This window comes from Entelurus aequoreus, linkage group LG23 (assembly GCF_033978785.1).
Source record: "Entelurus aequoreus isolate RoL-2023_Sb linkage group LG23, RoL_Eaeq_v1.1, whole genome shotgun sequence".
Taxonomy (NCBI): Eukaryota; Metazoa; Chordata; class Actinopteri; order Syngnathiformes; family Syngnathidae; genus Entelurus; species Entelurus aequoreus.
Window position 1 is genome coordinate 8,192,326 of NC_084753.1, and position 13,601 is coordinate 8,205,926.

General features: G+C 42.8%; 1 protein-coding gene across 1 annotated transcript; it reads left to right on the forward strand.

Moving 5' to 3' along the window:
* The first annotated feature begins 1,982 nt into the window (after positions 1 to 1,982).
* Positions 1,983 to 11,099, forward strand: lrit3b (leucine-rich repeat, immunoglobulin-like and transmembrane domains 3b). Its single transcript, XM_062033998.1, has 6 exons — positions 1,983 to 2,135; positions 6,153 to 6,527; positions 6,591 to 6,676; positions 8,591 to 8,884; positions 8,952 to 9,011; positions 9,894 to 11,099. Exons 1-6 carry the CDS (start codon positions 2,038 to 2,040, stop codon positions 10,292 to 10,294), a joined length of 1,314 nt encoding a protein of 437 aa, XP_061889982.1. The 5' UTR covers positions 1,983 to 2,037; the 3' UTR covers positions 10,295 to 11,099.
* Positions 11,100 to 13,601: the final 2,502 nt, after the last annotated feature.

Sequence of the window (13,601 nt, forward strand, 5' to 3'; positions counted from 1 at the left end):
TGTATTTATGTTATTCACATGTGAATAATGTAAATACAGTCTATTATACAGCATTATTCACATGTGAACAACATAAATACAGTCTATTGTACAGCATTATTCACATGTGAATAATATAAATATATTATACATATATTCTACATTTAAGTACATTTAAGTCCAGTCAAGAAGGTACTTATGCATTATACAGTCTGATGGCTGTCGGTATGAAGGACAATTATTTTTCTCTATTGTATTAAAACAAGTCCTACACTTTATATCTAATGACAACAGTCATGTATTATGTTTCTTATCAATGTCAATGAACTATTTAGATATGTAAGTCCTAATCTCATGTCTTCTTATTCCTCCTCTCCTTACACCTCCTCTCCTCTGGACTTTGGAATACTCCCTACCTTTTCTTTCCTTCTTCCAATTACCTTGACACTTTTTATTATTTTTATTATCCTCTATCCAATGAACCGCCATATAAATTATAGTCCAGGATTTACGGTAATCGTGATGTCAATATCAATCAAAATAATCATTTTTTTGCAATAATCGTCCTGTATATTATGTCCCAAAGAGTTTTCCCCGTGTCATTTGTACCTCTACTCTCATGAAACATCACTCAATGGCATGCAGCACCACAAAATTAATGACAATAAAACACTGATGACTGCTACCATGATAGTTAACTGTCAACACTTCAGCTCAAGACAACCACCAGTTTTAGTGTGGCATTTGTCATTTGTGCCTCTACTCTCATGAAACATCGCTCAAAGGCACGCGGCACGACAAAACTAACGACAAAAAATTAAACTATTTGCATTATGGCCGTCAACAAAGGAACATCCACAAATCTGCCGCACCGATTTATAAATTGTAGTCCAGAATTTACGGTAATCGTGATGACAATATCAATCAAAATAATCATGATTATTATTTTTTTGCAACAATCGTCCTGTATATTATGTCCCAAAGAGTTTTTCTTGTGTCATTTGTACCTCTACTCTCATGAAACATCGCTCAATGGTGCGCGGCACGACTGCCGCACCGATTTATAAATTATAGTCCAGAATTGACAGTAATCGTGATGTCAATATCAATCAAAATAATCATTTTTTTGCATTAATTGTCCTGTATATTATGTCCCGAAGCAAATAGTTTTTCCTGTGTCATTTGTACCTCTACTCTCATGAAACATCACTCAATGGCATGCAGCACGACAAAATTAATGACAAAAAAACACTGATGACTGCTACCATGATAGTTAACTGTCAACACTTCAGCTGATGACAACCACCAGTTTTAGTGTGGCATTTGTCATTTGTACCTCTACTCTCATGAAACGTCGCTCGACGGCCCGCAGCACGACAAAACTAATGACAAAAAAACCCCGAAACTATTTGTATTATGGCCGTCAACAAAGGAAAATCCACAAATCTGCCGCACCGATTTATAAATTATAGTCCAGAATTTACGGTAATCGTGATGTCAATCAAAATAATACTTTTTTTGCAACAATCGTCCTGTATATTATGTCTCAAAGAGTTTTTCCTGCAAAATAATAATTTTTTTGCAACAATCGTCCTGTATATTATGTCTCAAAGAGTTTTTCCTGTGTCATTTGTACCTCTACTCTCATGAAACATCACTCAATGGCATACAGCACCACAAAACTAATGACAAAAAAACACTGATGACTGCTACCATGATAGTTAACTGTCAACACTTCAGCTGATGACAACCACCAGTTTTAGTGTGGCATTTGTCATTTGTACCTCTACTCTCATGAAACATCACTCAATGGCATGCAGCACTACAAAACTAATGACTGCTACCATGATGGTTGTGCAGCCTATTGGCCCTGATGTTGTGATGTGTTCTTCCCCGGGAGCAGTGTGGGATTACACTTCTACTTGGGAGAAGTGTAATCCCAGCTAATCTGGGATTCAGTTTCACGCCGCCTTGCAGACACAAACGCCGAGCGGACACAAACGCCGAGCGGACACGAAGGAGAGTATGGCGACACGGAGGGGTTTCCCTGAATGAAGGATGTATCTGCTGGTCCTGCTCTACTTCCTACAACACCCGGCTCTCCTCACCTCCTGCCCACCTTTGTGTGTCTGCACCTATGGAACCTCACAACTCAGGTGGAGTGACTCTTCCTTCTCTCTCATTGTCACTTTCCCCTTTTCCTCAGCTTTAATGAAACATCATCATCATCAGATTTTTTTTGTCTTAAAATGGCATATTTTTTTCATTTTAAACACTAATTGCTTTGTGTCTTGTAATTATTCAATTCTTGTTTTATAATGACTGGCATCTTATGAAGGGAAAACTTTTTTTTTTTTTTAACATATTGATTCCTGTTTTTGTGTATTTTTTTGGTGTATTTTTCCTCCGTCGTCTCTTTCTGGGGCGGACTGGCTCGTACGTGCACATGCATCCTCTGCTGTTGCCATTTCTACTGCAATACAAGTTATGGTTTGGACTTTTATCCGTCAGTAGACTCCATATGGAAGCGCTAAAAAAAACACAACATGGATGACAGGGAAAAGACGCTTTCTAAGTGGAGGCACGTACCAAAAGCCCAAAAGCAGTGAAGTTGTCAGGTTGTGTAAATGGTAAATAAAAAGAGAATACAACAAATCCTTTTCAACTTATATTCAATTGAATAGACTGCAAAGACAAGATATTTCATGTTCACACTGAGAAACTTTGTTATGTTTTGCAAATATTAGCTCATTTGGAATTTGATGCCTGCAACATGTTTCAAAAAAGCTGGCACAAGTGGCAAAAAAGACTGAGCAAGTTGAGGAATGCTCATCAAAGACTTATTTGGAACATCCCACAGGTGAACAGGCTAATTGGGAACAGGTGGGTGCCATGATTGGGTATAAAAGCAGCTTCCATGAAATGCTCAGTCATTCACAAACAAGGACGGGGCGAGGGTCACCACTTTGTCAACAAATGCCTGAGCAAATTGTTGAAGAACAACATTTCTCAACAAGAAATTTAGGGATTTCACCATCTACGCTCCGTAATATCATCAAAAGGTTCAGAGAATGTGGAGAAATCACTGCACGTAAGCCATGATATTACACACCTTGGATCCCTCAGGCGCTACTGCATTAAAGAGAGACATCAGTGTGTAAAGGATATCACCACATGGGCTCAGGAACACTTCAGAAACCCACTGTCAGTAACTACAGTTGGTCGCTACATCTGTAAGTGCAAGTTAAAACTCTCCTATGCAAGGCGAAAACCATTTATCAACAACACCCAGAAAAGCCGCCGGCTTCGCTGGGCCCGAGCTCATCTAAGATGGACTGACGCAAAGTGGGAAAGTGTTCTGTGGTCTGACGAGTCCACATTTCAAATTACTTTTGGAAACTGTGGACCAAAGAGGAAAAGAAGCATGGGGACTGTTCTAGGGTGAAAGTGTAAAAGGCAGCATGTGTGATGGTATGGGGGTGTATTAGTGGCCAAGGCATGGGTAACTTACACATCTGTGAAGGCACCATTAATGCTGAAAGGTACATACAGCTTTTGGAGCAACATATGTTGTTATCATGGACGCCCCTGCTTATTTTAGCAAGACAATGCCAAGCCACGTGTTACATCAATGTGGCTTCATAGTAAAAGAGTGTGGGTACTAGACTGGCCTGCCTGTAGTCCAGACATTGAAAATGTGTGGCAGCTAAAATATGAGAAGGGAGACTGTTGAACAACTTAAGCTGTACGTCAAGCAAGAATGGGAAAGAATTCCACTTCAAAAATGTGTCTCCTCACTTCCCAAACCTTTACTGAGTGTTGTTAAAAGGAAAGGCCATGTAACACACTGGTAAAAATGCCTTTTTTGCAATGTGTTGCTGCTATTAAATTCTAAGTTCATGATTATTTGCACAAAAAAAGTAAGTTTGTCAGTGTGAACATGAAATATCTTGTCTTTGCAGTCTATTCAATTGAATATAAGTTGAAAAGGATTTGTTGTATTCTCTTTATATTTACCATTTACAGGTGGGAATTGTGCAACTTCGAAAAATGTCCCATTCATTTCAATGGGAACTTCCTGGAAATTTGGGGAAAAGTGGGATTTAAAAAAAAAAAAAAAAAATTAAGAGTATGAATGAGCTGAATTGGTTGTTGTTAGAATTGTTTTAATCTGTCAAGAAATGTTGAAGTAGTAACAGTTGTTTAATTGGAAAATGGCATTATGGAATTTCGGGAAAACCTGGAATTTTTAAAGTTCTTAAACCAACTTGTTTTTTTTTTGTGCTGACAAAGAGGAATGTTTTGACAGTGGAACGGTTGAAATGGGTTGAAAAATGTGAAATAAGGTTACAAAATACCCAGGAATTCCTGGAAAATTGTTGAACGTGGAAAATGGTTGTTTGTGTTTGAATCGGTTGTAAAATGTGGGAATTGTGCAAGTTTGAAAAATGGATCAGTCATTTTGAATAGGGAAAATGTCCCTAAAAACTTGGAATTCTCGAAAATCCGGGAATTTTTTAAATAATTACTGAAGGAGAGCACACAATTCCTGATCAGGCTGAATATTTTGAAGTTGGAACAGTTTGAATTGGATAAAACATGTGGGAGTTGTGGAACTTTGAAAAATGTCCCATTAATTTCAATAAACATTTCATGGAAATTTAGGAATTTTGGGAAAAGCAGGATTTTTTTGGGGAATACTAGTTGAAGTGGTTGGTGTTGGGATTTTTCAAAACGGTCGAAAAATGTTGAAGTAGTAACATTTTTAATTGAGAAATATTATTCGGGAATTTTGGGAAAACCGGGAATTTTTTTGAACTTGTAAAAATGATAGTTTGAATTTCCAGGATGAGTGGGATGTGTTGAAGGTGGAACAGTTTGAATCAGATGAAAAATGTGGGACTTGTGGAACTTTGAAGAATGTCCCATTGAAATTTGGGAATTTTGGGAAAAGCGAGAATTATTTTGAAAATGGTCAAAAACTTGAAAGGTTTGAATGAGTTGAAATGGTCGGTGTTGGGATTTTTCCGAATGGGTCAAGAAATGTTGAAGTAGTAACATGTTGAATTGAGAAATGATATTAAGGAATTCCTGGAATTTTGGGAAAACCAGGAATTTTTCCAGTTTGAAAAAAATATTATTATTTTTTTGTCCTGATTAAGAGGAATGTTTTGACGGTGGAATGGTTGAAGTGGATTGAAAAATGTGGAAGGAGTAGTCACCAGAAAAAAGGCTAGAAATAGGGCTTTGGAAAACCAGGAATTCTGGAAAATCCTGGAATTTTTTTTAACTTGGAAAAAAAAAATCGGTTGAATTTCCAGGATGAGTGGGATGTGTTGAAGGTGGAACCGTTTGAATCAGATGAAAAATGTGGGACTTGTGGAACTTTGAAGAATGTCCCATTGAAATTTGGGAATTTTGGGAAAAGCGAGAATTATTTTGAAAATGGTCAAAAACTTGAAAGGTCTGAATGAGTTGAAATGGTCGGTGTTGGGATTTTTCCAAATGGGTCAAGAAATGTTGAAGTAGTAACATGTTGAATTGAGAAATGATATTAAGGAATTCCTGGAATTTTGGGAAAACCAGGAATTTTTCCAGTTTGAAAAAAATAATTGTTTTTTTTTTGTCCTGATTAAGAGGAATGTTTTGACGGTGGAATGGTTGAAGTGGATTGAAAAATGTGAAAGGAGTAGTCACCAGAAAAAAGGCTAGAAATAGGGCTTTGGAAAACCAGGAATTCTGGAAAATCCTGGAAAATTTTTTAACTTGGAAAAAAAAAATCGGTTGAATTTCCAGGATGAGTGGGATGTGTTGAAGGTGGAACCGTTTGAATCAGATGAAAAATGTGGGAATTGTGGAACTTTGAAGAATGTCCCATTGATCTCAATGAGAATTTCCCCCAAATTTGGGAATTTCGGGAAAAGCGAGAATCATTTTGAAAAAAATGGTAAAAAAAAACTTCAAATGGTCTGGATGAGTTGATATGGTGTTGGAATTTTTCCAAATGGGTGGAGAAATGTTGAAGTAGTAACATGTTGAATTGAGAATTGATACTACAAAATTTCGGGAAAACCAGGAATTTTTGGTCACCCCTGCCTTATACCACAGTCAGTATTTGAAGAAAAGAAGATCTAAACCTCAGTTCTAACAGAAGTACGATTCCTTGCTCTCAGAAGGGTGCACTGCAGTGACCCCAGGATTTTAGGAGTTCCCGTCAACGTCCCAGCCGACACGGTCAAACTGCGCCTAGAAAGGACTCCCATCACCAGGATACCCCGGGCGGCCTTCTACAACTTGTCAGAGCTGCTCTTCCTGTGGCTGACCTACAACTCCATCACGGCCGTCCATCCCAGCAGCTTCGTCAACCTGAAAGCCCTGAGAGAGTTGCGTCTGGATGGAAACCACCTGGCGGCGTTCCCTTGGGAGGGACTCCGGGACATGCCTCGTCTCCAGACCCTGGGTCTCCACAACAACCGACTGTCCAGCCTTCCATCTCACGCTGCGCTCTTCCTCCCCAACATCACCTACCTGGACCTGTCCAGCAACAGGTGTGGCTCCTTACTAAGTCCCCACCTGTGTTGCCTTTCAGTGAACACGTCTTCTCTCTTTAGGTTGACCATGTTGTCTGCAGAACTGTTGGATCTTTGGTTCCCCTTTCCGGGTCAACAGAGCGGATCAGTGCGAAGAAGAATTCTGGGTATGACTTAACAACCTAAATGTATTTGAACTGCCATCCATCCATACATCTTCTTCGAGGTCGGGTCGATGGGGCAGCAGCCTAAGCAGGGAAGCCCAGACTTTCCTCTCCCCAGCCACTTCGTCCAGCTCTTCCCGGGGGATCCCGAGGCATTCCCATGCCAGCCGGGAGACATAGTCTTTCCAACGTGTCCTGGGTCTTCCCCGTGGCCTCCTACCAGTCGGACGTGCCCGAAACACCTCCCAAGGGAGGTGAAGAAGGAGCTGAGCCAGAAGGCAAATCTCTCAATTTACCGGTCGATCTACGTTCCTATCCTCACCTATGGTCATGAGCTTTGGGTTATGACCGAAAGGACAAGATCACGGGTACAAGCGAACAAAATGAGTTTCCTCCGCCGGGTGGCGGGTCTCTCCCTTTAGATAGGGTGAGAAGCTCTGTCATCCGGGTGAAGCTCAAAGTAAACCGCTGCTCCTCCACATGGAGAGGAGCCAGATGAGGTGGTTCGGGCATCTGGTCAGGATGCCACCCGAACACCTCCCTAGGGAGGTGTTTAGGGCACGTCCGACCGGTAGAGAGTATTTGAACTGATTTACAGCAATATTTCAAGTAAGATACAATGTAGAACATAAAAAACTAGGAGTGCAACGTTAAGATGGTTTAACAAAAAGTGTGTGAATAGCTTAAAGTCATCGGCGGTCACTCGAAGGAGTATGACGATCCTCCTGGTAGGGGTGTATCCCTTTATGGAGGATGCCTGTGAGTGACTTAGTTTAGCGTGGGGAGACTGGTGCACAGGCAGTCACCACACGATCCTTGACAGAATCGGGTCAGGGTCCAGTGGCATGGAGTCCAAGACGACTGGGGACCCTTTTCTGCTGCAGCCTTCTTCCGCCATCCCAGCCGTTGTGATAGTTCATAAATCTACCGTCTTCCGCCTGCTCCGCCGTTGAGCTCTTCACCGTATCCCTGGCTGGAGGGCAGTGAGGTACTAGGCCTTTGCCAAGGGCCACCTGGGGTAACAGTAGTAAAGGGGTTAGTGCCCCAAGACCCCATAGAGGAGCCTCCACTGCCGGATGCACTTTAACGTCATGCCCAGGACACAGCTTAAAGTAGCAGTAGAGTGGAAAGACAAGTTGCCTCTATATTGAACTATTACCATAAATATCTGATTGATCACACCTAAAGACTTCCACAGTTTGCGAGTAAATATACACAGTGGTGGTCAAAAGTGTACATCCACTTGTAAAGAACATCATGTCATGGCTGTCTTGACTTTACAATCATTTCTACAAGTCTTATTTTTTTGTGATTGGAGCACATACTCGTTGGTCACAAAAAAACATGGACTTGTTTCTTCAGCATTGTATACACGTTTAAGTCAGGACTTTGGGAAGGCCATTCTAAAACCTTCATTCTAGCCTGATTTAGCCATTCCTTTACCACTTTTGAGGTGTGTTTGGGGTCATTGTCCTGTTGGAACACCCAACAAGACCCAACCTCCGGGCTGATGATTTTAGCTTGTCCTGAAGAATTTGGAGCTAATCCTCCTTTTTCATTGTCCCATTTAAAGCAGCAGTTCCATTGTCAGCAAAACAGGCCCAGAGCATAATACTACCACCTCCATGCTTGACGGTAGGTGTGGTGTTCCTGGGATTAAAGGCCTCACCTTTTCTCCTTCAAACATATTGCTGGGTATTGTGGCCAAACAGCTCCATTTTTGTTTCATCTGACATCACATGGACAAAGATAAGACCTTCTGGAGGAAAGTTCTGTATCAAGTTCTGTATCAATTCATGTAGTTTCTTGAGCTCTATTCGGATAGGTGTGGAAAGCTATTGGTAGATCTCCAGTGCTACATAAAGTGCATGAAACATATCAATAATGTAATCGAGAGAAATTTTCCTGGATACCTAGGTCTCCATGACAACCCATGGTTGTGTGACTGCCAGATCTCCTTGGTGGTGTCATTGTCAATGTCCCTGGGAACTCCCGTGGTTCTCATGGACCATCTGCTTGCATGCAGCAGATCTCTGGGTCAGTCAGGGATGCCACTGACCAAAGCCGAGCTGCCTCGCTGCATGAGACCCTCTGTCCAGCCCGTGGCCACCAGAGTCATGTCTCCGCTGGGCAGCAACGTTATCCTCCGTTGTGACGCCACCGGCTACCCGACCCCGACTTTGACCTGGGTCAAAACTTCAACCTACGTCGGTGAGGCGTGCCGTGTCCTTGGAGTTTTTGAATCAAGTCATATCGGTCTGGTATTTTTTCTCTCCAGGTTGCTGTCAGCAGGACATGGTTGGGAACAACGAAGAGCTGCCCAGGAATCTGAAAAGTTGTAAGCAGTATTTTGTCTTCCAGTTCTTTGAATGATACAGAGGAAGTTGCTGGTCTTTCAAGTAGGGGAAGCTCATTTGCAGCCAGTCTCTAAACACAAGTACAGTCTTATCTGATGCGTTATGCGTGATGTGTTATAATCAATGTCAAGTGCGTATAATACAACGAAATACACTTGCTATTAGTTCTTATGGATTTCTATTCTAAAAGCTATCTATTCATATTCTGTGCAATATTTCCTACATAGATACGCACTTATGTATGCTTTGTTTAATGCAGTTTTCCATGTGAAAACACATCTGCGAATGCTAACTACTTGTGCAATAATACCAACTAGGGTTGTCCCGATACCGATACTTTGGTATCGGTATCGTGGTAGCTACACAACAGTTACACCCCTGGTTGTTAGATTATACACACACCATAATAATACTCCTATGTTGAAACACAGTACAATCCATCTAACGGTGTGGCTTCATAGCTTACCAAAGTCCTACTAAAACATTTTGATTGATTTTTGACAACCGTGTGTTATGTTCTATATTTTCAATGGAACATATAACATGTTGGTGTTGTTTACTTCAGTCATATTGCAGTCTACACGTATCTCTTATGTGTGACTGCCATCTACTGGTCACACTTATCATTACACCATGTGCCAAATAAAATAGCTTCGAGGTCGGTAAGCACAACCAAAATTATTCCGTACTTTAGGCGCACTGTCGAGTTTTGAGAAAATGAAAGGATTATAAGTGCACTTTATAGTCCGGAAAATACGGTATTCATACTCTGTGGAAGTCTGTGGGACGGGTTAAACGCCCCTTCAAATGTTTGGCATACCAACATTGTGTGCAGACGATTACTGACAGTGCTCCTGTTCTAGGCATGCAAGGATCTCCGCGAGTTGGAGTCCGCTGGTCAATAATCAGCTTGGATGCCTTGTCGTACCAGGACGCGGGTGAATATCGTTGCCAAGCTCGGAACATGGCAGGAATAGCTGAAGCTCCCATTCGGCTGAAGGTGGTGGGAGTCACGCGGCTCCCCCGACTGTCGAAGAAGAAGTCCCAGAAGACTCCACCAAAGAAGAAGTCCCAGAAGACTCCACCAAAGTCATCGTCCAGTAACAGAAAGCTTAACAGGACGCTGAATGCCTCTCCCACTCTTTTACTGAAGGACAACCAGGTACCACAAATCGTTAGGTTACCTTCTCAAAGAAACAACACAAAGCCAACACCTATTTTTGTTGACAAACTTCTCAAAGTAAATTTCAAGGGTGAAAAGTAAGTCCTGAACAACACCACACTGGAGCTATCAGACAACACCACCATTCCTACATCCAACATGAACGTATGACACGTCTGCGTAGGTCCTCAGTCATCCAAGTCATGGTCATCCGCAAAGGTTGAATCAGGGCGACTGGACTTCCAGACTTCAAATCTTGAACGGAAGGAATCCGTCCATGTCGAGTTTGAAATGTGGTTTTCAAACAAAAGTCGAGGATTGCTACGTGTACGGCGCTACCTCAGCTTCTGAGCAAAATGCGCAAAGCCTGAGCACGTAATTCAAAACATTCCTATCTCAAATCAGCCCCGCCTACTAACATGAACTTAATTTCATCTGTGGTTGGCCGTCCCAAAACACCACCATTTGAACATGTATCATGTCACTTTTGCACTTGTTATCAGTTGTACACGCATACTTTGGAGGTCGCCCGCAAAAGGCCCACTAATAGTACACGCAATTTTTGTTGAGCACTTGTTATCTGTATCTTAGATCAGTCCCTGTCTGTCCGCAAATTAAGCAAACTCTGACCTTTATGCAGAGGTACGCACGTAGCGGTGAGGATGCCGTACTGTTACTCCCCCCCCCCTAGTTAACTCCACCGTTACCCCCTAGTTAACTCCACCATTAACCCCCTAGTTACCTCCACCATTAACCCCCTAGTTAACTCCACCATTAACCCCCTAGTTACCTCCACCATTAACCCCCCAGTTAACTCCACCGTTACCCCCTAGTTAACTCCACCATTAACCCCCTAGTTACCTCCACCATTAACCCCCTAGTTAACTCCACCATCAACCCCCTAGTTACCTCCACCGTTACCCCCTAGTTAACTCCACCGTTAACCCCCTAGTTACTTCCACCGTTAACCCCCTAGTTACCTCCACCGTTACCCCCTTGTTAACTCTACCTTTACCTCCACCATTAACCCCCTAGTTACCTCCACTGTTACCCCGTAGTTAACGCCACCATTAACCCCCTAGTTACCTCCACCGTTACCCCCCTAGTTAACTCTACCTTTACCGCCACCATTAACCTCCTAGTTACCTCTACCTTTAACCCCCTAGTTATCTCCACCGTTACCCCCCCTAGTTACCTTGGGGGCGGCATAGCGTAGTGGGTAGAGCGCCCGTGTCAGAAACCTGAGGGTTGCAGGTTCGCTCCCCGCCTCTTACCATGCCGTTGTGTCCTTGGGCAGGACACTTCACCCTTTCCCCCGGTGCCACTCACACCGGTGAATGAATGTTGAATGAATGATAGGTGGTGGTCGGAGGGGCCGTAGGCGCAAATTGGCAGCCACGCTTCCGTCAGTCTACCCCAGGGCAGCTGTGGCCACGAAAGTAGCTTACCACCACCAGGTGTGAATGAATGATGGGTTTTAACATGTAAAGCGACTTTGGGTACTTAGAAAAGCGCTATATAAATCCCAGGTATTATTACCTCCACCATTAACCCCCTAGTTACCTCCACCGTTACCCCCCTAGTTAACTCCACCATTAACCCACTAGTTACCTCCAACGTTACCACCCAGTTAACTCCACCGTTACTCCCCCCGTTACCTCCATCGTTACCCCCCTAGTTACCTCCACCGTTACCCCCCAGTTAACTCCACCGTTACTCCCCCTGTTACCTCCACCGTTACCCCCCTAGTTACCTCCACCGTTACCCCCATTATCTCCACCATTACCCCCTAGTTAACTCCACCATTATCCCCCCGTTACCTCCACCGTCACCCCCCTAGTTACCTCCACCGTTACCCTCCTAATTACCTCCACCGTTACCCCCTAGTTAACTCCACCATTAACCCCTTAGTTACCTCCACCATTACCCTCCTAGTTAACTCCACCATTAACCCCCTAGTTACCTCCACGTTACTCCCCTAGTTTTGTTTTTTTTGTAGGTGTGGTGAAATTTGTCCTCTGCATTTGACCCATCCCCTTGATCACCCCCTGGGAGGTGAGGGGAGCAGTGGGCAGCAGCGGTGCCGCACCCGGGAATCATTTTTGGTGATTTAACCCCCAATTCCAACCCTTGATGGTCAGTGCCAAGCAGGGAGGTAATGGGTCCCATTTTTATAGTCTTTGGTATGACTCGGCTGGGGTTTGAACTCACAACCTACCGATCTCAGGGCGGACACTCTAACCACTAGGCTACTGAGTAGTTAACTCCACCGTTATCCCCCCGTTACCTCCACCGTTACCCCCCTAGTTACCTCCACCGTTACCCTCCTAATTACCTCCACCGTTACCCCCTAGTTAACTCCACCATTAACCCCTTAGTTACCTCCATCGTCACCCCCCTAGTTAACTCCACCGTCACCCCCCGTTACCTCCACCGTTACCCCCCTAGTTACCTCCTCCCCTGATGTAATGTCTCACCCTTTATGAAGTCGTCACTAACGAGTGTTTTGTCAACGTGGAGGGGAAGGACCAATTGGAATGCAAAGTGGTGAGTCGGCAGTCACACCTGGTAGCAAAGTGTGTGAACAATCCACCAGAGGGAAAAAATAATGGGAAGTCAGAGCATTCAGACCTCAGGAAGCCTTTCAGAATATTAGTAAAATGTTTTCACTTACAAGGAGAAGTTTGTCTTGATTTACCTTTCCTGATTATAATCACTGAAGGGAAAACCAATTTAAATCGGATTTGTGTACAATGTGTGTAATTCATCATATTGCATTATCAAAGAGACTTAAGGAGAAGATTGAAGGTATGTATATATATATATATATACATATATATATATATATATATATATATATATATATATACACACTATATACCATGTAGTAACGGGTATATTTTTTATTTTTAACAGTGTTTTTGATTATTTCACTGAGCACATCGCAACGTTTGCTATTTCCTTTAACAATAACAACTGCGACTAATCACAGCAGACGTCATGAGAGACTAATTTGGGACAAATGATGACCCAGAACCTTTAGTTTTTGATCCTGAACGTACGCAACATTTTATAAGATGGGGCGAAGCAGATCCAGCTCTGGTGAAGCACTAAGCATCATTTAACACCGGTGATAAGCGCTAAACAAGAAATACAACTTACGAACATAATAAGATAATCACTTACTGTACAATGTCAGCTCACACTGAGATCGCCACTGTCGGGATGTTTATATCTTTCGGCACAAGACTTGTGTTCCCTGTTTAGATGAAGAATTAATCATAATCCCCCACTCAAAAAGTCGACCAACTCCCTGGCGTACGACCACAACTTTCTACGATACAAGTGCATGATTTATAACGGAGCACCAACTTTTTGACTAACTCCGAGGCGAGTCACTAAAAATAAT